Genomic DNA, 24,490 nt, shown 5'->3' on the forward strand with positions numbered 1-24,490 from the left:
TCTGAGATGTCCCCAAACCTTTGAGGAACCTCTCCAGGACACCTTGTATGACCCCAGAGTGACCCCAGGGTGACCCCAGGACCCCTTGTAGGACTCAAAAAACTTCTCTAGAACCTTCAGGAACACCTGCATGACCCAAAGAGCTCCTCAAAACCTCCTGAGATGTCCCCACACCCCTCTGAGATGTCCCCAGACCCCTCTGAGATGTCCCCAGACCCCTCTGAGATGTCCCCAAACCCCTCTGAGATGTCCCCAAACCCCTCTCAGATGCCTCCAAACCTTCTGAGTTGTCCCCAGACCTCCAAGGAGCCTCTCCAGGACACTTTGTATGACCCCAGAGTGACCCCAGGACCCCCAGAGTGACCCCAGAGTGACCTCAGGACCCCTCTGAGATGTCCCCAAACCCCTCTCTGATGTCCCTCTCACCCTGCCCAGGTACTTCCAGTCGAGCAGGTCGCTGAGGCGCTCGGTCCTGTTGCGCTGCACGATGTGCTGTGACCCCACAGTGACCCCAGGGTGACCCCAGGATGTCCCCAAACCCCTCTGAGATGTCCCCAAACCCCTCTCTGATGTCCCCTCTCACCCTGCCCAGGTACTTCCAGTCGAGCAGGTCGCTGAGGCGCTCGGTCCTGTTGCGCTGCACGATGTGCTGTGACCCCACAGTGACCCCACAGTGACCCCAGGATGTCCCCAAGCCCCCAGGATGTCCCCAGGATGTCCCTCTCACCCTGCCCAGGTACTTCCAGTCGAGCAGGTCGCTGAGGCGCTCGGTCCTGTTGCGCTGCACGATGCGCTGCCGCCGGCTCTGCTGGCAGAAGCCGTACAGGAACGCCGTCAGCTGCGCGCACGACTCCTCCGGGGCGCGGAAACGCCGGTCCACGATGTAGATCCCTGCGGACAGGGGACAGGGGACAGTCAGGGTGGGGACAGGGACAGTCAGAAAGGGACAGGGACAGTCAGAGATGGGCACAGGGACAGGGACAGGGATGGGGACACAGGGATATGGGGATATGGGAACAGGGACAGGGACAGTCAGGGATGGAGACAGGGGGACAGGCAGACAGAGATGGGGACAGGGATGGGGACAGGGAGAGGGATGGGGATATGGGGACAGGGGACAGGGGACAGTCAGGGACGGGGACAGGGGGACAGGGACACAAGGTCAGGGATGGGAATATGGGGACAGGGATATGGAGACACAGGGACATTGACATGGGGACAGGGGACAGTCAGGGATGGTGACAGGGACAGGGACAGGGATGGGGACAGGGACATGGGGACAGGGATGGGGATATGGGGATATGGGAACAGGGACAGGGACAGGGACAGGGGACATTCAGGGATGGGGACGGGGACAGGGATATGGGGATATGGGGACAGGGATGGGGGACACAGGGACATGGGACAGGGACAGGGACAGGGGGACATGGGGACAGGGGGACAGGAACAGGGATGGGGACAGGGACATGGGGATATGGGGATATGGGAACAGGGACACAGACAGGGACAGTCAGGGATGGGGACAGGACAGGGACAGTTGGGGTGGGACAGGGACAGAGGGACAGGCAGAAAGGGACAGGGACAGGGATGGGGACATGGGGACAGGGACAGCCAGGGATGGAGACAGGGGGACAGAGATGGGGATGGGGACAGTTGAGGATGGGGACAGGGACACAGGGACAGTCAGGGTGGGACATGGGGACAGGGATGGGGACATGGGGATATGGGGACAGGGATGAGATGGGGTCATGGGGACAGTCAGGGATGGGACAGGGACAGGGGGACAGGGACAGTCAGGGTGGCACATGGGGACAGGGACAGAGGACACAGGGACATGGGGACAGGGACAGTCGGGTGGGGACACAAGGGACATGGGGACATGGGGACATGGCAACAGGGACAGGGACATGGGGACAGGGGTGGGGACAGGGACACAGCGACAGGGATGGGGACACGGGGACAGGGACAGGGACAGGGGGACAGGGACAGTCAGAATGGGACAGGGATGGGGACAGGATGGGGATAGGGACATTGGGACAGGGGACAGTTGGGGTGGGGACAGGGACAGGGATGGGGACACAGGGACATTGGGATACGGGGACAGGGATGGGGACAGGGACAGACGGGGTGGGACAGGGATGGGGTCATGGGGACAGGGACATGGGGACGGGGACAGTCAGGGTGGGACAGGGATGGGGACAGAGGGACATGGGGACAGGGACAGGGATGGGGACATGGATGGGGATATGGGGACAGCGACAGTCACAGTGGGACAGGGATGGGGACAGGGACATGGGACAGGGACATGGGGACAGGATGGGGATAGGGACAATGACATGGGAACAGGGGACAGGGACAGGGGGACACAGGAACAGGGACAGGGATGGGGATATGGGGACAGGGACAGTCAGGGTGGGCACAGGGACAGGGATGGGGATGGGGACATGGGGACAGGGACACAGGAACAGGATTTTTAGGGTCCCCCCCAGTTTCAGGGACCCTCCCCAGTTTTTAGGACCCCTCCCCAGTTTCAGGGACCCCTCCCCATTTTGGGGACCCCCAGGGTTTTTGGGGTTATCCATGTGAGTCCCCCCAGGTTTTTTGGGATCCTCAGGTTTCTTAGTGTCTCCCCCAGTTTCAGGGACCCCTCCCCAGTTTCAGGCCCCCCTCCCCATTTCCAGCCCCCTCCCCATTTCCAGCCCCCTCCCCAGTTCCGGGGACCCCTCCCCAGTTTGGGGACCCCTCCCCATTTTCAGGCCCCCCTCCCCATTTCCAGCCCCCTCCCCATTTCAGGGACCCCTCCCCAGTTTCAGGGACCCCTCCCCAGTTTCAGGGACCCCCCCCCCATTTCCAGCCCCCCTCCCCATTTCCAGCCCCCCTCCCCATTTCCAGCCCCCTCCCCATTTCAGGGACCCCTCCCCATTTCCAGCCCCCTCCCCACCGACCGTAGGCCGAGGGGTCGGCGATGTGCTCCTCCATGAAGCAGCCGAACCCCGAGAGGTTGGTGGAGACGCTGGGGATCCCCATCACCGTGCACTCAGCTGGGGAGAGACAAATTTGGGGGCGTCCCCAAAACTCTGAGGGTCCCCAGGCTGGGGGGACACCCCGAAAAGGGGCGGCTCTGACCTGGGGTGTAGCCCCAGGGCTCGTAGTAGGAGGGGAAGACGCCCAGGTGGCAACCGCGGACGAACTCCTCGTAGTCCACGGGCAGGAGGGGGCTGGTGGAGGAGAGGAACTCGGGGTGGAAGATGATCTGGGGGGGGAAAAGGGGGTGAGACATGGAATTCTGAGCTGGAACCCCGAAATTATGAGCTGGAACCCCGAAATTCTGAGCTGGAACACTGAAATTCTGATCTAGAACCCCGAAATTCTGAGCTGAAACCCCGAAACTCTGATCTAAAACCCCGAAATTCTGATCCAGAACCCTGAAATTCTGAGCTGGAACCCTGAAATTCTCATCCAGAATCCCAAAATTCTGAGCTGGAGCCCAAAAATCCCGATCTGGAACCCCAAATTCTGAGCTAGAACACCGAAATCCTGAAATTCCCGCTCCAGAACCCCAAAATCCTGATCCAGAACCCTGAAATCCTGAGCTGAACATCAAAATTCCCGATCCAGAACCCCGAAATCCTGACCTAGAACCCCAAAATTCTGAGCTAGGACACTGAAATCCTGAAATTCCCACTCCAGAACCGTGAAATTCTGGTCTAGAACCCCGAAATTCTGAGCTGAACCCCGAAATCCTGAAATTCCCACTCCAGAACCCTGAAAAATCCTGATCTAGAACCCTAAAATACTGCTCTTCACCCCGAAATCCTGATCTGCACCCCAAAATTCCCACTCCAGAACCCCGAAATCCTGATCTTGAACCCTGAAATCCTGAGCTGAACACCAAAATTCTGATCCAGAACCCCGAAATCCTGATCTGGTAGGAGGGGGCTGGTGGAGGAGAGGAACTCGGGGTGGAAGATGATCTGGGGGCGGAAAAGGGGGTGAGACATGAGATACTGAGCTGGAACCCTGAAATTCTGAGCTGGAACCCCAAAATTCTGAGCTGGAACCCCGGAATTCTGAGCTGGAACACTGAAAATCTGAGCTGGAACCCCGAAATTCTGATCTGGAACCCTGAAATTCTGAGCTGGAACCCTGAAATACTGAGCCAGAACATAAAAATCGTGATCTAGAACCCCAAAATTCTGATCTGGAACCCCAAATTCTGAGCTAGAACCCTAAAATCCTGAACTAGAATCCCGAAATTCTGATCTACAACTCCGAAATCCTGAGCTGAAACCCCGAAATTCTGATCTGGAACCCTGAAATTACGAGATTGAACCCCAAAATCTTGAAATTCCCACTCCAGAACCCTGAAATCCTGATCTAGAACCATAAAATTCTGAGCTAGGACCTCGAAATCCTGAGCTGAACCCTGAAATCCTGAAAATCCCACTCCAGAACCCTGAAATCCTGCAGTGAACCCAGAAATCCTCTCCAGAACCCCAAAATCCTGATCTGCACCCCAAAATCCTCAAGTTGAACCCCAAAATTCCTGCTCCAGAACCCCGAAATCCTGATCTAGAACCCCGAAATCCTGACCTGCGCCCTGAAATTCCCACTCCAGAACATCAAAATCCTGATTGAGAACCCTAAAAATCTGAGCTGCGCTCCAAAATCCTGATTTGGAACCCCGAAATCACTGCTCCAGAACCCCAAAATCCTGATCTGCACCCCAAAACAGTGTCCCCAATGTCCCCTCAGTGTCCCCAATGTCCTCTCAGTGTCCCCAATGTCCCCTCAGTGTCCCCAATGTCCCAGTGTCCCTCAGTGTCCCAAATTCCCCCAATGTCCCCAATCCCCTCACTGTCCCCAATCCCCTCAATGTCCCCAATGTCCCCAATGTCCCCAATCCCCCCAATGTCCCTCAATGTCCCCAATGTCCCCAATGTCCCCAATCCCCCCAATGTCCCTCAATGTCCCCAATGTCCCCAATCCCCTCAATCCCCCCAATGTCCCCAAACCCCCCCAGTGTCACAGATGTCCCCAGTGTCCCCAAATGTCACCTTGACCCGGTCGTTGCTGCTGTTGAAGAGCCCAATCCTGCGGATCGTGGTCAGGATGGGGTCGGTGTCCCCACTGTCCCCAATGTCCCCAATGTCCCCAATGTCCCCAATGTCCCCAAGTGTCCCCAATGTCCCCAATGTCCCCAATGTCCCCAATGTCCCCAAGTGTCCCCAATGTCCCCAATGTCCCCAATGTCCCCAATGTCCCCAATCCCCTCAGTGTCCCCAATGTCCCCAATGTCCCCAAACCCCCACAATGTCCCCAATGTCCCCAGTGTCCCCAGTGTCCCCAATGTCCCCAAACCCCTCAGTGTCCCCAATGTCCCCAGTGTCCCCAGTGTCCCCAGTGTCCCCAATGTCCCCAATGTCCCCAATCCCCCCAATGTCCCCAATGTCCCCAATCCCCTCAGTGTCACAGGTGTCCCCAATGTCCCCAATGTCCCCAATCCCCTCAGTGTCCCCAATCCCCCTCAGTGTCACAGGTATCCCCAATGTCCCTCAGTGTCCCCAATGTCCCTCAGTGTCCCCAATCCACCCAATGTCCCCAGTGTCCCCAATGTCCCCAAACCCCCTCAGTGTCCCCAGTGTCCCCAATGTCCCCTCAGTGTCCCCAGTGTCCCCTCAGTGTCCCCAATCCCCCCAATGTCCCCTCAGTGTCCCCAGTGTCCCCTCAGTGTCCCCAATCCCCCCAATGTCCCCTCAGTGTCCCCAATGTCCCCACTGTCCCCAATGTCCCCAATCCCCCCAATGTCCCCAAATCCCCTCAGTGTCCCCAATGTCCCCAATCCCTCTCAGTGTCACAGGTGTCCCCAGTGTCCCCAGTGTCACCTTGACCCGGTCGTTGCTGCTGTTGAAGAGCCCAATCCTGCGGATCGTGGTCAGGACGGGGTCGGTGTCCCCAATGTTCCCAATGTCCCCAATGTCCCCAATGTCCCCAATGTCCCCAACGTCCCCAATGTCCCCAATGTCCCCAAACCCCCCAGTGTCCCCTCAGTGTCACAGGTGTCCCCAATGTCCCCAGTGTCACCTTGACCCGGTCGTTGCTGCTGTTGAAGAGCCCAATCCTGCGGATCGTGGTCAGGATGGGGTCGGTGTCCCCAATGTCCCCCATGTCCCCAATCCCCCCAATGTCCCCAGATGTCCCCAGTGTCCCCAATGTCCCCAGTGTCACCTTGACCCGGTCGTTGCTGCTGTTGAAGAGCCCAATCCTGCGGATCGTGGTCAGGATGGGGTCGGTGGCGTCGTCCAGCATGTTGTGGGTGCACACGGGGGGGAAGCTCTGGCGCTGTGGGGAGGGGGATTGGGGGGGACCCCAAAGGGGTCAGAGACCCCAGACCCCAAAAAGGGACAGCCCCAAAAAAAGGGGGACACAGGAAACCCAAAAAAGGGGAACGGGAACCCCAAAAAATGATGCCCAGGAGTATCAAATTCCACAAATTTACACCCAAAAAGGGCTCCAGGAACCCAAAATTTTCCCCAAAAAAGGCTCCAGGGACCCCAAAATCTGCACCCCAAAAAGGAACAGCCCCAAAGCTGCACCCCAAAAAAAAGGGGGAACAGGAACCCCAAAAAATGGCACCCAGGAGCATCAAATTCCCCAAATTTACACCCAAAAAGGGCTCCAGGAACCCAAAATTTTCCCCAAAAAGGGTTCCAGGAACCCCAAATTTTCACCCCAAAAAGGGGGGACCCCATAATTGTCCCCACACACCAAAAAAAAGGGGGCAACAGGAACCCCAAAAATCTTCTGGACCCCAATAAATGGTGCCCAGGAGGGACAAATTATTCAAATTTTCACCCAAAAAGGGCTCCAGGAACCCAAAATTTTCCCCAAAAAGGGCTCCAGGAACCCCAAAATCTGCACCCCAAAAAGGAACAACCCCAAAGCTGCACCCCAAAAAAAAGGGGGCAACAGGAACCCCAAAAAATGGCACCCAGGAGCATCAAATTCCACAAATTTACACCCAAAAAGGGCTCCAGGAACCCAAAATTTTTCCCAAAAAGGGTTCCAGGGACCCCAAAATCTGCACCCCAAAAAGGAACAGCCCCAAATCTGCACCCCCCAAAAAAAGGGGGAACAGGAACCCCAAAAAGGGCAACAGGAACCCCAAAAATGGCACCCAGGAGCACCAAATTCCACAAATTTACACCCAAAAAGGGCACCAGGAACCCAAAATTTTCCCCAAAAAGGGCTCCAGGAATCCCAAAATCTCCACCCCAAAAAGGGAAATCCCATAATTGTCCCCTCACCCCTAAAAGGGGACACAGGAACCCCAAAAATCTTCTGCGCCCCACAAAAAATGGTGCCCAGGAGGGACAAATTCCACAAATTTGCACCCAAAAAGGGCTCCAGGAACCCAAAATTTTCCCCATAAAGGGCTCCAGGAATCCCAAAATCTCCACCCCAAAAAGGAACAACCCCAAAATCTGCACTCCAAAAAGGGGGAACCCCATAATTGTCCCCTCACCCCAAAAAAGGGGACACAGGAACCCCAAAAATCTTCTGGAACGCCCAAAAAATGGTGCCCAGGAGCACCAAATTATTCAAATTTACACCCAAAAAGGGCTCCAGGACCCCAAAATTTTCACCCCAAAAAGGGTTCCAGGAACCCCAAAATCTCCACCCCAAAAAGGAACAGCCCCAAATCTGCACCCCCAAAAAGGGGGGACCCCATAATTGTCCCCTCACCCCAAAAAATGGCACCCAGGAGCATCAAATTCCACAAATTTACACCCAAAAAGGCTCCAGGAACCCAAAATTTTCCCCAAAAAAGGCACCAGGAACCCCAAATCTGCACCCCAAAAGGGTCAGAGCCCCCAGACCCCAAAAAGGAACAGCCCCAAAGCTGCACCCCAAAAAAAAGGGGACACAGGAACCCCAAAAATCTTCTGTACAAAAAAAAAATGGTGCCCAGGAGCACCAAATTCCACAAATTTACATCCAAAAGGGCTCCAGGAACCCAAAATTTTCCCCAAAAAGGGCTCCAGGAACCCCCAAAATCTCCATCCCAAAGGGGTCAGAGACCCCAGACCCCAAAAAGGAACAGCCCCAAAAAAAGGGGACACAGGAACCCCAAAAATCTTCTGGACCCCACAAAAAATGGCACCCAGGAGGGACAAATTCCACAAATTTACACCCAAAAAGGGCACCAGGAACCCAAAATTTTTCCCAAAAAGGGCTCCAGGAACCCAAAATCTGCACCCCAAAAAGGAACAGCCCCAAATCTGCACCCCCCCAAAAAAAAGAGGGGCACAGGAACCCCAAAATCTTCTGTACCCCACAAAAAATGGTGCCCAGGAGCCGCAAATTCCCCAAATTTTCACCTCAAAAAGGGGTCCCAGCCCCCCAAAAAAGGGTCCCAGCCCCAAAAATGGAGTCCCAAATGTCCCCAAAAATATCCAAAAAAACCCCCAAAAAATGCCAAAAAAAACCCCAAAAAAATCCCAAAAAAACCCCAAAAAACCCCAAAAATGCCCCAAAAACCCCCAAAAAATCCCCAAAAAACCCCCAAAAATATCCCAAAAAAACCCCAAAAAATCCCCAAAAAAACCCCAAAAATACCCCAAAAAAACCCCAAAAAATCGCCAAAAAAACCCCAACATATCCCAAAAAACTCCCAAAAAATCCCCAAAAAAACCCCAAAAATATCCCAAAAAAACCCCAAAAATATCCCAAAAAAACCCCCAAAAAATCCCCAAAAAACCCCAAAAATATCCCAAAAAAACCCCAAAAATATCCAAAAAAAACCCCAAAAATATCCCAAAAAACACCAAAAATATCCCAAAAAAACCCCCAAAAAATCCCCAAAAAATCCTAAAAATATCCCAAAAATACCCCAAAAATATCCCAAAAAAACCCCAAAAAATCCCCAAAAAATCCTAAAAATATCCCAAAAAAACCCAAAAAACCCCAAAAAAATCCCAAAAAACCCCAAAAATATCCCCAAAAAACCCCAAAAATGGGTCCCACCCTCCCAAAAAGGGTCCCAGACCCCCCTAAAACTTCTCCCAGCCCCCAAAAAGGGAGTCCCAAATGTCCCCAAAAATATCCAAAAAAAATCCCAAAAAATTTCCCAAAATCCCACTCCAAAAAACCCCCAAAATATCCCAAAAAACTCCCAAAAAATCCCCCAAAAAACCCCAAAAATATCCCAAAAAAACACCAAAAATGTCCCAAAAATATCCCAAAACACCCTAAAAAAATCCCCAAAATACCCCAAAAATATCCCAAAAAATCCCCAAAAACCCCCAAAAATCCCTAAAAACATCCCAAAAAAACCCCCAAAAATCCCCCAAAAATCCACCCAGGGATCTCCAAACCCCAAACAAAATCCCCAAAAACCCCAAAAAGGGGGTCCCAGCCCCCCAAAAATGGAGTCCCAAATGTCCCCAAAAATATCCAAAAAAACCCCCAAAAAATTTCCCAAAATCCCACTCCAAAAAAACCCAAAAATATCCCAAAAAAACCCAAAAAAACCCCAAAAATGTCCAAAAAAACCCAAAAATATCCCAAAAAACCCCAAAAATACCCCCAAAAAACCCCAAAAATATCCCAAAAAAACCCCAAAAAATCCCCAAAAAACCCCAAAAATATCCCAAAAACCCCTAAAAATATCCCAAAAAAACCCCAAAAATATCCCAAAACAACCAAAAAATATCCCAAAAAACCCCCAAAAATATCCCAAAAAACCCCCAAAAACCCCCAAAAATATCCCAAAAAAACCCCAAAAAAACCCCAAAAAACCCCAAAAATGTCCAAAAAAACCCCCCAAAAAATCCCCAAAAAACCCCAAAAATGTCCCCAAAATACCCCAAAAATATCCCAAAAATATCCCAAAAAACCCCAAAAAACCCCAAAAATATCCAAAAAAATCCCAAAAAAATCCCCAAAAAACCCCCAAAATACCCCAAAAAATTCCCAAAAAAACCCCAAAAAAATCCCAAAAAAACCCCAAAAATATCCCAAAAAAACCCCTAAAATCCCCCAAAAATCCACCCAGGGATCTCCAAACCCCAAAAAATCCCCAAAAACCCCAAAAAGGGGGTCCCACCCTCCCAAAAAGGGTCCCAGACCCCCCTAAAACTTCTCCCAGCCCCCCAAAAATGGAGTCCCAAATGTCCCCAAAAATATCCAAAAAACCCCCCCAAAAATTTCCCAAAATCCCACTCCAAAAAAACCCAAAAATATCCCAAAAAACTCCCAAAAAATCCCCCAAAAACCCCCTAAAAATATCCCCAAAAAAACCAAAAATATCCCAAAAACCCCCCAAAAAAATCCCCAAAAAACCCCCAAAAATATCCCAAAAAACACCAAAAATATCCCAAAAAACCCCCCAAAATATCCCAAAAAAACCCCCAAAATATCCCAAAAAAACCCCCAAAAAAATCCCCAAAAAAACCCCAAAAACCCCTAAAAATATCCCAAAACAACAAAAAAATATCCCAAAAAAACCCCAAAAAATCCCCAAAATACCCCAAAAATGTCCCAAAAAACCCTAAAAATGTCCCAAAAAAACCTAAAAATATCCAAAAAAAACCTAAAAATATCCAAAAAAAACCCCAAAAAATCCCCAAAAAACCCCCAAAATATCCCAAAAAATCCCCAAAAATGCCCCAAAAAAATCCCTAAAAAACCAAAAAAATGTCCCAAAAAACTCTAAAAACATCCCAAAAAAACCCCCAAAAAATCCCCAAAAACCCCAAAAATATCCCAAAAAAACCCAAAAAATCCCCAAAAAACCCCAAAAATATCCCAAAAAAACCCAAAAATATCCAAAAAAAACCCCAAAAAACCCTAAAAATATCCCAAAAAAACACCAAAAATGTCCCAAAAATATCCCCAAAAAACCCCAAAAATATAAAAAAAACCCCAAAAATGCCCCAAAAAAAACCCAAAAATGCCCCAAAAAACCCCCAAAAAATCCCCAAAAAACCCCAAACATGTCCCAAAAAATCCTAAAAATATCCCAAAAAAACCCCAAAAAACCCCAAAAAATCCCCAAAAAACCCCAAAAATATCCCAAAAAACCCTAAAAATATCCCAAAAAAACCCCCAAAAATCCCCCAAAAATCCACCCAGGGCTCTCCAAACCCCAAAAAAAATCCCCCAAAACCCCAAAAAGGGGGTCCCAGCCCCCCCAAAAAGGGGGTCCCACCCCCAGACCCCACCTGGGTGGCGAAGATCGCTCTCTTCATCATGGTGAAATCCTCCCTGTCCAGCATCTTGTTCATGTCCGGGAGGTTCCCTCTGCAATTTTGGGGAGGGGGCTCTCAGGAGACCCCTCCCCACCTTGAGGGGTCCCCCAAGAATTTTTTGGGATTTTTTTGGGATTTTTTTGGGGGTTTCTTACACCAGCAGAGACTCGTAGAGCTTCTTCCCAAATTTCTCCTTGACGGCGTTGGCCGTGTCCCTGCGGGGGGGAGAATTTGGGGAGGGGTCCTGGGGGGTCCTGGGGGGTCCTGGGGGGATTTTGGGGGGTCCTGGGGGGTCCTGGGGGGATTTTAGGGGGTCCTTGAGGGATTTTAGGGGGTCCCAAGGGGATTTTAGGGGGTCCTGGGTGGTTTTTTTGGGGATTCTTTGGGGTTTTGGGGGAGGATTTTGGGGTCCCCAAGGGATTTTAGGGGGTTCCTGGGGGGATTTTTGGGTTTTTTTGGGAGGGTCTGGGGGGTCCCTGTGGGATTTTGAGGGTCCTTGAGGGATTTTTTGGGGATTTTGGGGGATTTTTGGGGGTCCTTGAAGGATTTTAGGGGTCCTGGATGGTTTTTTTGGGGGATTTTTGGGGAGGATTTTGGGGTCCCTGAGGGATTTTAGGGGGTCCCAAGGGGATTTTGGGGGGTCCTGGGTGTTTTTTTGGGGGATTTTTTTGGGTTTTTGGGGATTTTTTGGGGATTTTGGGGAGGGTTTGGGGGTCCCAGGGGCATTTTAGGGGGTCCCAGGGAGATCTTTTGGGGGTCCCAGGAGGGTTTGGGGATCCTTGAGAGATTTTTGGGGGTCCCAGAGGGATTTTGGGGGTCCTTGAGGGATTTTTTGGGGTCCTTGAGTGATTTTAGGGGGTCCTGGGTGGATTTTTTGGGGATTTTTTGGGGTTTTTGGGGAGGATTTTGGGGTCCTGAAAGATTTTGGGGGATCCTGGGGAATTTTAGGGGGTCCCAGGGAGAATTTTTGGGGGTCCCAGGAGGGTTTGGGGGATCCTTGAGAGATTTTTGGGGGTCCCTGAGGGATTTTTGGGGGTCCCAGAGGGATTTTTGGGGTTCCTGGGTGGTTTTTTTGGGGATTTTTTGGGATTTTTGGGGATTTTTTGGGGTCCTGAAAGATTTTGGGGGATCCCTGGGGGGATTTTTGGGGGATTTTGGGGGGTCCTGGGTGGATTTTTGGGGGATTTTTGGGTTTTTTGGGGTCCCTAAAGGATTTTTGGGACCCCCAGAGGATTTTTGGGGGGTCCCCAGGGGGATTTTGGGGGTCCTAGAAGGATTTTTTGGGGCCCTTGAGGGATTTTTGGGGTTCCTGGGTGGATTTTTGGGGTTTTTTGGGAGGGTTTGGGGACCCTGAAAGATTTTGAGGGTCCCTGAGGGATTTTTTGGGGATTTTGGGGGATTTTTGGGGTTCCTGGGGGGATTTTTGGGGTTTTTTTGGGAGGGTCTGGAGGTCCCTGAAAGATTTTGGGGGGTCCTGGGGGGATTTTGGGGGGTCGTTGAGTGATTTTTGGGGTTCCCTGAGGGGGTTTTGGGGGTTCCTGGCTGAATTTTTGGGGGATTTTTGGGGTTTTGGGGGATTTTTTGGGGGTTCTGAAAGATTTTGGGGGTCCCTGGGGGGATTTTGGGGGTCCCTGGAGGAATTTATGGGGTTTGAGGGTTCCTGGGTGGTTTTTTTGGGGGATTTTTGGGGTTTTTGGGGAGGATTTTGGGGTTTTTTGGGGAAGGTTTGGGGGTCCCTGGGGGGATTTTTGGGTTTTTTTTGGGAGGGTTTGAGGAGTCCTGAAAGATTTTGGGGGTCCCAGGGGGATTTTTTGGGGTCCTTGAGGGATTTTGGGGGTCCTGGGTGGTCTTTTGGGGGGATTTTTGAGGTTTTTGGGGTTTTTTGGGGAGGATTTTTGGGGTCCTGAAAAGATTTTTGGGAGTCCCTGGGGGAATTTATGGGGTTTGGGGGTTCCTGGGTGGATTTTTGGGGGGATTTTTGGGGTTTTTTGGGTATTTTTGGGGTATTTTGGGGACATTTTTGGGGACATTTTTGGGGGTTTTTTGGGGTATTTTTGGGGTTTTTTGGAGCAGGATTTTGGGACATTTTTTGTGACATTTTTGGAGACTTTTTGAGGACATTTTTTGGGACATTTTGTGATATTTTTGGGACGTTTTTTTGACATTTTGGGTTTTTTTAGGTCATTTTAGGGTTTTTTGGGTGGGTTTTTGGACATTTTTGGGGACATTTTTGGGATATTTTAGGAGATATTTTTGGGTTTTTTTAGGCCATTTTTGGGTTTTTTTGGGTGGGATTTTGGCAATTTTTTGGGACATTTTGGGGATATTTTTGGGACACTTTTGGGGTATTTTTTGGACATTTTTTGGGTTTTTTTGGGACATTTTTGGGATTTCTTAGGAGATATTTTGGGGGTTTTTTAGGCCATTTTTGGGGTTTTTTGTGACATTTCTTGGGACATTTTTGGGGACATTTTTTGGTATTTTTGGGGACATTTTTGAGAACATTTTGGGGTTTTTTTGGGTGGGTTTTAGAGGTATTTTTTTGACATTTTTTGGGTTTTTTTAGGACATTTTTTGGGTTTTTTGGGTGGGATTTTGGCAATTTTTTGGGACATTTTGGGGATATTTTTGGGACACTTTTGGGGTATTTTTTGGACATTTTTTGGGTTTTTTTGGGACATTTTTGGGATTTTTTAGGAGATATTTTGGGGGTTTTTTAGGCCATTTTTGGGGTTTTTTGCGACATTTTTTGTGACATTTTTGGGGACATTTTTTGGTATTTTTGGGGACATTTTTGAGAACATTTTGGGTTTTTTTTGGGTGGGTTTTAGGGGTATTTTTTTACATTTTTTGGGTTTTTTAGGCCATTTTTGGGTTTTTTTGGGGTGGGATTTTGGCACATTTTTGGAACATTTTGGGGACATTTTGGGGACTTTTTTTGGTACATTTTGGGGACATTTTGGGGACATTTTTTGGGGTTTTTTGGGACATTTTTGGGACATTTTAAGAGATATTTTGAGGTTTTTTTAGGCCATTTTTGGGGTTTTTTGGGTGGGATTTTGGCAATTTTTTGGGACATTTTTGGGACACTTTTGGGGTATTTTTTGGACATTTTTTGGGGTTTTTTTGGGGGTATTTTTGGGATATTTTAGGAGTTTTTTAGGTCATTTTTGGGGTTTTTTGTGACATTTTTTGTGACATTTTCGGGGACATTTTGTGACTTTTTGGGACATTTGGGGACATTTTTTGGGTTTTTTTGGGTGGGTTTTTGGGGGCATTTTTTTGACATTTTTGGGATATTTTAGGAGATATTTTGGGGTTTTTTAGGGTATTTTTGGTGGTTTTGGGGACATTTTTGGGGACATTTTTTGGGTTTTTTTGGGTGGGTTTTTGGGGTAATTTTTGGACATTTTTGGGACATTTTTGGGATTTTTTAGGAGATATTTTGGGGCTCTTTTAGGCCATTTTTGGGGTTTTTTTTGGGTGGGTTTTTGGATATTTTTGGGGGTTTTTTGGGACATTTTGGGGACATTTTAGGAGATATTTTGGGGTTTTTTAAGCCATTTTTGGGGTATTTTGGGTGGCATTTTGGGACATTTTTGGGACACTTTTGGGACATTTTGAGAATATATTTGGGATATTTTTGGGGTATTTTTTGGACATATTTCGGGTTTTTTTGGGACATTTTTGGGATTTTTTAGGAGATATTTTGGGGTTTTTTAGGCCTTTTTTGGGTTTTTTTGTGACATTTTCGGGGACATTTTTGGGGTCACTTTGGGGACATTCTGGAGACATTTTTGGGGTTTTTTTGGGGACATTTTGGGGACATTTTTTGGGGTTTTTTGGGACATTTTTGGGACATTTTAGGAGATATTTTGGGGTTTTTTTAGGCCATTTTTGGGGTTTTTTTGGTGGGTTTTTGGATATTTTTGGGGACATTTTGGGGACATTTTTGGGGGTTTTTTGGGGACATTTTTGGGATATTTTAGGAGATATTTAAGTCATTTTTGGGGTTTTTTGTGACATTTCTTGGGACATTTTTGGGGACATTTGGGGACATTTTTTGGGGTATTTTTGGGACATTTTTGGGGGTTTTTTGGGACATTTTTTTGATATTTTAGGAGATATTTTGGGGTTTTTTTAGGCCATTTTAGGGTTTTTTGGGGTGCATTTTGGGGACATTTTTGGGGACATTTTGTCACATTTTTGGGGACATTTTGTCACATCTTTGGGGACATTTTTGGAGACTTTTTCAGATATTTTGGGATTTTTTGGGGTTTTTTTTGAGGACATTTTTGGTTTCTTTTTTATATTTTTGGGGACATTTTTTGGGACATTTTTGGGGTTTTCTTGGGTATTTTTGGGACATTTTTTGGAAATTTTTGGGGACACCTTGGGGACATTTAGGGACATTTTTGGGGACATTTTTGGGGACATTCAGTGACATTTTTGTGTCCCCACCAGAGCTGTTTCCTCACGGCCTGGCCCTTGAGCGACTCCACGTTGAAGTTGTTGGTCCGGGCTGGCATGATGAAAAATGCCACCACTGTCACCTCACTGCCATTCACCTGTGACAGGGACAACAAAATGTCACCAAAATGTCACCACTGTCACCTCACTGCCATTCACCTGTGACAGGGACAACAAAATGTCACCAAAATGTCACCACTGTCACCTCACTGCCATTCACCTGCCACAAATGTCACCAAATGTCACCAGGGGTCACCAAAAATGCCACCACTGTCACCTCACTGCCATTGACCTGTCACAAATGTCACCAAATGTCACCAGGGGTCACCAAATGTCACCTCACTGCCATTGACCTGTCACAAATGTCACCAAATGTCACCAGGGGTCACCAAAAATGCCACCACTGTCACCTCACTGCCATTCACCTGTCACAAATGTCACCAAATGTCACCAAGTGTCACCAAAAATGCCACCACTGTCACCTCACTGCCATTGACCTGTCACAAATGTCACCAAATGTCACCAGAAATGCCACCACTGTCACCTCACTGCCATTCACCTGTCACAAAGGTCACCAAGTGTCACCAAATGCCACCACTGTCACCTCACTGCCATTGACCTGTCACAAATGCCACCAAATGTCACCTGGGGTCACCAAAATGCCACCACTGTCACCTCACTGCCATTGACCTGTCACAAATGTCACCAAATGTCACCAATAATGTCACCAAATGTCACCAAAATGTCACCAAAATGTCACCTCACTGCCGTTCACCTGTCACAGGGACACCTGCAGTCACCAAGTGCCACCAAAAATGTCATCTGGGGTCATCAAATGTCACCTGGGGTCACCACAAATGTCACCTGGGGTCACCAAATGTCAACTAGGGGGCCCCAAGGGTCAGCAAGGGTCACCGACAGTCACCAGATGTCACTAAATGTCACCAAATGTCATCAAGAGTCGCTTGTGGGGCCCCCAAATGTCACCCAGGGTCACCAAATATCAGCAAATGTCACCTGGTGTCACCTGGGAGGGCACCAAGGGCCACCAAATGTCACCTGGGGGGGGCCCCAAATGTCCCCAGTGTCCTCTCAGTGTCCCCAGTGTCCCCAGTGTCCCCAATGTCCCCAATGTCCCCAGTGTCCTCTCAGTGTCCCCAATGTCCCCTCAGTGTCACCCTCAGCAGGTGGTTGAGCCTGGCCAGCGCCTCCAGGAAGATCCCAGTGTCCCCACTGTCCTCAGTGTCCCCAGTGTCCTCAGTGTCCCCACTGTCCCCAATGTCCTCAGTGTCCCCAGTGTCCTCAGTGTCCCCACTGTCCCCAATGTCCCCACTGTCCTCAGTGTCCCCAGTGTCCTCAGTGTCCCCACTGTCCCCAGTGTCCCCACTGTCCTCAGTGTCCCCACTGTCCTCAGTGTCCCCAGTGTCCTCAGTGTCCCCACTGTCCTCAGTGTCCCCAGTGTCCTCAGTGTCCCCAGTGTCCCCTCAGTGTCACCTTGAGCAGTGACAGTAATTTCCCAACTATAAGCCGCACCCTTTTGACTAAAATTTTCCCCAAACCCAGAAGCGCGCCTTATAGTGCGGTGTGCGCCTTATACGGACAAAGTTGGGACATTTGCCACCCTGGAAGTGTCACCTGCGATGGGGTGGCAGCAGCCGGCGGGAGTGTCGAGGGGAGGTGGGAGCAGAGAGGGGAGGTGGGAGCAGAGAGGGGAGGTGGGAGCACTGAGGGGAGGTGGGAGCAGAGAGGGGAGGTGGGAGCAGAGAGGGGAGGTGGGAGCAGAGAGGGGAGGTGGGAGCAGAGAGGGGAGGCGGGAGCACTGAGGGGAGGCGGGAGCACTGAGGGGAGGTGGGAGCACTGAGGGGAGGTGGGAGCAGAGAGGGGAGGTGGGAGCAGAGAGGGGAGGCGGGAGCACTGAGGGGAGGCGGGAGCACTGAGGGGAGGTGGGAGCAGAGAGGGGAGGTGGGAGCAGAGAGGGGAGGTGGGAGCAGGGAGGGGAGGTGGGAGCAGAGAGGGGAGGTGGGAGCAGAGAGGGGAGGCGGGAGCAGAGAGGGGAGGGAGGGAGTGGGCGGCAGCAGCCAGCAGGAACACCGAGCAGTGAGGGGAGGCGGGAGCGGGCAGCAGCAGCCGGCGGGAGTGTCGAGGGGAGGTGGGAGCGGGTGGCAGCAGCCGGCGGGAATGCTGAGATGCGAGGGGAGGGAGGGAGCCGGCACCAGCCCCGGCAGAACGAGAAACCGGGCGATGCCACCAAGGGCACGGGGCGAACAAGAAGTCCAAGCCCACGACAGCCCCGAGCAGAGCCCGCCCGGCGGCGCCATCGGAGCGGCGGCGGCGCGGCCCGGGCGGCTGCGGGAAAGCGGCGAAAAGCGGCGCAGGTGAGGAAAAGCGGCGGAATTTGCCAAGCCGGAAGCGTGAGCCGCGAGCCGCGGGGGGAACCGGCAGGGCCACGGCTGCCGGGTGGAGGCGGGGACGTGGGGCCTCGCTACAAAAAAAGCGCCTTATAGTCCGGTGCGCCTTATGGTTGGGAAATTACTGTAGTTGAGCCTGGCCAGCGCCTTCAGGAAGATCCCACTGTCCCCAGTGTCCCCAATGTCCCCAGTGTCCCCCCAGTGTCACCCTCAGTAGATAGTTCAGCCTGGCCAGCGCCTCCAGGAAGACCCCAGTGTCCCCTCAGTGTCCCCAGTGTCCCCAGTGTCCCCAATGTCCCCCCAGTGTCACCCTGAGTAGATAATTCAGCCTGGCCAGCGCCTCCAGGAAGATCCCAGTGTCCTCAATGCCCCCAATGTCCCCCATGTCCCCAATGTCCCCTCACTGTCCCCATTGTCCCCTCAATGTCCCCACTGTCCCCAGTGTCCCCCCAGTGTCACCCTGAGCAGGTAGTTCAGCCTGGTCAGTGCCTCCAGGAAGATCCCATTGTCCCCCCAATGTCCCCAGTGTCCCTCAGTGTCCCCAGTGTCCCCAATGTCCCCCCAATGTCCCCAATGTCCCCCCAGTGTCACCCTGAGTAGATAATTCAGCCTGGCCAGCGCCTCCAGGAAAATGTCCGCTCCCTTGTTGGAGAACTCGTAGCGCCCGGCGATGAAGAAGAAAAGAGTCTTGTCCAGGTCGAAGTCCAGGTGTCTGAAATTCACCCAAAATAAACAAAATATAACCCAAAATAACCTAAACTACACCCAAAATACACCACAATAACCCCAAAAGAGTCTTGTCCAGGTCAAAGTCCAGGTGCCTGAAATACACCAAAAATAAACAAAATATAACCCAAAACACACCACAATAACCCCAAAAGAGTCTTGTCCAGGTCAAAGTCCAGGTGTCTGTGAGAGAGAAAAAATAACCCAAATACACAAAATACACCAAAAATAACCCAAAATAACCCCCAAAAAGAGTCTTGTCCAGGTCAAAATCCAGGTGTCTGAAATACACCAAAATACACAAAAAATAACCCCTAAAAATAGCCAAAATACACCCCAAAATAACCCACAATAACCCCAAAAAGAGTCTTGTCCAGGTCAAAGTCCAGGTGCCCAAAATACACCAAAAATAACACAAAATACACCCAAAATAACCCAAAACCAACCCAAAATACACCAAAAATACACCAAAAATACACCAAAAATAACCCAAAATACACCAAAAAACCCCAAAATACATAAAAAATACCCCCTAAAAATACCCAAAATACACCAAAAATAACCAAAATACACCCAAAATAACCCAAAAATAACCCCAAAATACACCAAATACACCCAAAATAACCCAAAATACACCAAAAATAACCCAAAATACACCAAAAATAACCCAAAATACACCAAAAATAATCCCCAAAATACCCAAAATACACCAAAATAACCCCCAAAAAGCATCTTGTCCAGGTCGAAATCAAGGTGCCTGAAATACACCCCAAAATAACCTAAAATATACCAAAAATACACCCAAAACACCCCTTAAAAATAGCCAAAATACACCCCAAAATACACCAAAAACAACCCAAAATACGCAAAATACACAAAAAATAACCCAAAATACACCACAATAACCCCCAAAAGCGTCTTGTCCAGGTCAAAGTCCAGGTGTCTGAGAGAAACAGCCCCAAAATAGCCAAAAATAACCCAAAATAACCCAAAATACACCCCAAAATAACCACAAAAAATACCCAAAATACATCAAAAGTAACCCCAAAAAGCATCTTGCCCAGGTCAAAATCCAGGTGTCTGAAATACACCCAAAATACACCAAAAATAACCCAAAATACACCAAAATACCCCCTAAAAATACACCAAAAATAACCCAAAATAACTCAAAATACACCAAAAATAACCCCAAAATACACCAAAAATACCCCCTAAAAATACACAAAATACACCCAAAAATACACCAAAAATAACCCCCAAAACCACCCAAAATACACAAAAAATACCCCCTAAAATACCAAAAAATACACCAAATATACACAAAATACACCCCAAAATACAGCAAAAATAACCCAAAATACACCCAAAATACACCAAAATAACCCCCAAAAAGTGTCTTGTCCACGTCAAAGTCCAGGTGCCTAAAATACACCCCAAAATACACCACAAATAACCCAAAATACACCAAAAATACACCAAAATAACACAAAATACACAAAAAACAACCCAAAATACAGCAAATATAACCCAAAATACACAAAACAAACCCAAAATAACCCAAAATACACAAAATACACCCCAAAATACACCAAAAATACACAAAATACACCAAAAATAAACCCCCAAAATAGACAAAATACACCAAAAATACACCAAAAATAACCCAAAATACACCAAAAATACATCAAAAATACACACCAAAATACACCAAAAATATCCCCTAAAAATAGCCAAAACACACCCCAAAATACACCCAAAAATAACTCAAAATACACCAAAAATACACAAAATTAACCCAAAATACACCAAAAATACACAAAAAATAACCTAAAATACACCAAAAATACCCCCTAAAAATACACAAAATACACCAAAATAATCTCCAAAATACACCAAAAATAACCCAAAAATACACCAAAAATGACCCAAAATACACCAGAAATACACCAAAATAACCTAAAATACACCCAAAATACACCACAATAACCCCCAAAAAGTGCCTTGTCCAGGTCAAAGTCCAGGTGTCTGAAATACACCAAAAATACACAAAATACACCAAAAATACACCAAAAATAACCCAAAATAACTCAAAATACACCAAAAATAACCCAAAATACACCAAAAATACCCCCTAAAAATACACAAAATACACCCAAAAATACACAAAAAATAACCCCCAAAACCACCCAAAATACACAAAAAATACCCCCTAAAATACCAAAAAATACACCCCAAAATACACCAAAAATAACCCAAAATACACCCCAAAATAACCCCAAAAAGAGTCTTGTCCAGGTCAAAGTCCAGGTGTCTGAAATACACCCCAAAAATACACCAAAATAACCCCAAATACACCAAAAATACCCCCTAAAAATACACCAAAAATAACCCAAAATACACAAAATACACCAAAAACACACCAAAATAACCCCCGAAAGAGTCTTGTCCAGGTCAAAGTCCAGGTGTCTGAAATACACCCAAAATACACCAAATACACCAAAAATAACCCAAAATACACCCAAAATACACAACAAACAACCCAAAATAACCAAAAATACCCAAAATACACCCAAAACACCCCCTAAAAATAGCCAAAACACACCCCAAAATACACGAAAAATACCCAAAATATACAAAATACACCAAAAATAACCCAAAATACACCAAAAAACCCCAAAATACACAAAAAATACCCCCTAAAAATACCCAAAATACCCAAAATACACCCAAAATACACCAAAATAACCCCTACAAATACCCAAAATACACCCAAAATAACCCAAAAATACACCAAAAATACCCAAAATACACCAAAAATACACCAAAATAACCCAAAATACACCAAATACACCAAAAATAACCCAAAATATACAAAATACACCCAAAATACACAAAAAATAACCCCAAAGCAACCCAAAATACACCAAAAATACACCAAAAACAACCCAAAATATACAAAATACACCCCAAAATACACAAAATAACCCAAAATACACCAAAAATACCCCAAAACACACCCCAAACACACCCCAAAACCAACCAGAACACCACAAAACACCCCAAAAATACCCCAAGAAACACCCAGAGCACCCAGGTTTTGGGGTCCTTTTGGGGTTTCTGGGGTCCCTTTAGGATTTTTGGGGTCCCTTTGGACTTTGTGGGGTCCCTTTTGGGGTTTTTGGGGTCCCCTTTGGATTTCTGGGGTCCCCTTGGGTTCTGTTTTGGGATTTTTGGTTTCCCACCCAGGATTTTGGGGTCCCTTTGTGTTTCTGGGTTCCCTTTGGGGTCCCTTTAGGATTTTTGGGCTCCCTTTGTGGTTTTTGGGTCCCCTTTAGGATTTTTGGGTCACCTGCCCATAGAAGTGCCCCCTGACGAACTCCTGGCCCCCACCCTCAGGATTTTGGGGTCCCTTTGGGATTTTTTGGGTCCCTTTGGATTTCTGGGGTCCCTTTGGGTTCTGTTTTGGGATTTTTGGGTTTCCCACCCAGGATTTTGGGGTCCCTTTGTGGTTTCTGGGTTCCCTCTGGGTTCCCTTTGGATTTTTGGGGTCCCTTTTGGGTTTCTGGGTTTCCTTTTAGGATTTTGGGGTCCCTTTAGGATTTTTGGGGTCCCTTTGGGGTTTTTGGTGTCCCTTTGGGTTCTGTTTTGGGATTTTTGGTTTCCCACCCAGGATTTTGGGGTCCCTTTGTGTTTCTGGGTTCCCTTTGGGTTCTCTGTGTTTTTGGGGTCCCTTTTGCATTTTTGGGTTCCCTTTTAGGATTTTTTGGGTTTTTTGGGGTCCCTTACCTGTAGAAGTGCCCCCTGATGAACTCCTGGCCCCCACCCTCAGGATTTTGGGGTTTTTTTGGGGTTTTTTTGGGTTTTTTGGGGTGCCTTACCCGTAGAAGTGCCCCCTGACGAACTCCTGCACCCTGGCCTTGCTCTGGGCGTGCAGGTTCTGGAACTCGTGCATGGCCGAGAACTTGCGGACGTTCAGCCCGTTGGGGGTCACCAGGTCTGGGGAGGGGGGACAGGGGGGTCAGGGGGACCCCAAAAATCCTGGGGAGCACCCCCAAAAAATTCCTGGATCACCCCAAAAAATCCCTGATCCCAAAATTCCCTGATTCCCCAAATCCCGGATTCTTCAAAATTCCCAAATCCTGTCCTGGAACTTTCAAGGAATTTTGGGGTTGAAGGATTTTGGGGAGGGGTCTTGAGGGGTTCTTTGGGATTTTGAGGTCACCAGGTCTGGGGAACCCCAAAATCCCGGAGAACCCCCCCAAAAAAATCCCAAGATCACCCCCAAAAAATCCCCGATACCCCTAAAAAAAACCCTGGATTCCCCCAAAAATCAAAATCCCAAATTCTGTCCTGGAACCTTTGAGGAATTTTGGGGTTGAAGGATTTTGGGGAGGGGTCTCAAGGGGTTCTTTGGGATTTTGGGGTCACCAGGTGTTGGGAACCCCAAAATCCATGGGGAACCCCCCCAAAAAATCTCAGGATCACCCCAAAAAATTTTTTGATTCCAGAATTCTCTGATTCCCCAAATCCCGGATTCTTCAAAATCCCAAATTCTGTTCTGGAACCTTTGAGGGATTTTGGGGTTGAAGGATTTTGGGGAGGGGTCTTGAGGGGTTCTTTGGGATTTTGGGGTCGCCAGGTGCTGGGAACCCCAAAATCCTGGGGAACCCCCCCAAAAAATCCCTGGATCACCCCAAAAAATCCCTGATTACCCCAAATCCCGGATTCTTCAAAATCCCAAATCCTGCCCTGGAACCTTCGAGGAATTTTGGGGCTGAAGGATTTTGGGGAGGGGTCTCGAGGGGTTCTTTGGGATTTTGGGGTCTCCAGGTCTGGGGGACCCCAAAAATCCCGGAGAACCCCCCCAAAAAAATCCCAAGATTACCCCAAAATTTTTTTTGATTCCAGAATTCTCTGATTCCCCAAATCCCGGATTCTTCAAAACCCCAAATTCTGCCTTGGAACCTGTGAGGAATTTTGGGGTTGAAGGATTTTGGGGAGGGGTCTTGAGGGGTTCTTTGGGATTTTGGGGTCACCAGGTCTGGGGGAAAGGTCTGGGGGACCCCAAAAATCCCTGGATCACCCCAAAAAATCCCTGATTCCCCAAATCCCAGATTCTTCAAAATCCCAAATCCTGTCCTGGAACCCCGTGAGGAATTTTGGGGTTGAAGAATTTTGGGGAGGGGTCACGAGGGGTTCATTGGGATTTTTGGGATTTGGGCACTTTGGGGATTTGGGGGATTTTTGGGGTGGGATTTTGGGTGGGATTTTGGGGTGGAATTTTTGGATTTTGGGGTTCCCTGAAGGGATTTTGGGGGGAATTCGGGGATTTTGGGGTTTCCTGAGGGGATTTTGGGTGGGATTTGGGGATTTTAGTGGGATTTTCAGGTGGGATTTGGGGTTTTTGAGTATTTTGAGGCACCCAGGTGTGTTTGGGGTCACACCTGGTTTCAATCTCAGCAGTGACAGGGTGGGATTTTGGGATGGGATTTTAGGTGGGATTTGGGAATTTTGGGTCGGATTTGGGGATTTTTGGGTTGTGATTTTGTGATTTTGGATATTTTGGGGTGCCCAGGTGTGTTTGGGGTCACACCTGGTTTCCGTTTGAGCAGGTGCTTGGCCTCAGCAGTGACA

General features: G+C 48.6%; 1 protein-coding gene across 10 annotated transcripts in view; it reads right to left on the reverse strand.

Moving 5' to 3' along the window:
• The window catches only part of GYS1 (glycogen synthase 1), a 58,777-nt gene that overhangs the window by 14,276 nt on the left and 20,011 nt on the right, over positions 1–24,490 (reverse strand). For 8 of the 10 annotated variants that reach the window (XM_033084078.1, XM_033084083.1, XM_033084084.1 and 5 more), the window contains 9 exons: positions 22,735–22,852; positions 18,722–18,842; positions 15,714–15,820; positions 11,408–11,467; positions 11,226–11,304; positions 6,229–6,342; positions 3,127–3,253; positions 2,946–3,041; positions 728–891 (listed from right to left, as the gene is read on the reverse strand). In XM_033084078.1, the coding sequence (XP_032939969.1) occupies positions 728–891; positions 2,946–3,041; positions 3,127–3,253; positions 6,229–6,342; positions 11,226–11,304; positions 11,408–11,467; positions 15,714–15,820; positions 18,722–18,842; positions 22,735–22,852 (986 nt within the window). Of the gene's footprint in view, positions 1–727; positions 892–2,945; positions 3,042–3,126; positions 3,254–6,228; positions 6,343–11,225; positions 11,305–11,407; positions 11,468–15,713; positions 15,821–18,589; positions 18,609–18,721; positions 18,843–21,141; positions 21,168–22,734; positions 22,853–24,490 lie in introns of all 10 variants that reach the window. The other 2 variants (XM_033084079.1, XM_033084080.1) reach the window with 2 other exon arrangements.

The sequence above is a fragment of the Catharus ustulatus genome, chromosome 35 (assembly GCF_009819885.2).
Source record: "Catharus ustulatus isolate bCatUst1 chromosome 35, bCatUst1.pri.v2, whole genome shotgun sequence".
NCBI classification, from domain to species: domain Eukaryota; kingdom Metazoa; phylum Chordata; class Aves; order Passeriformes; family Turdidae; genus Catharus; species Catharus ustulatus.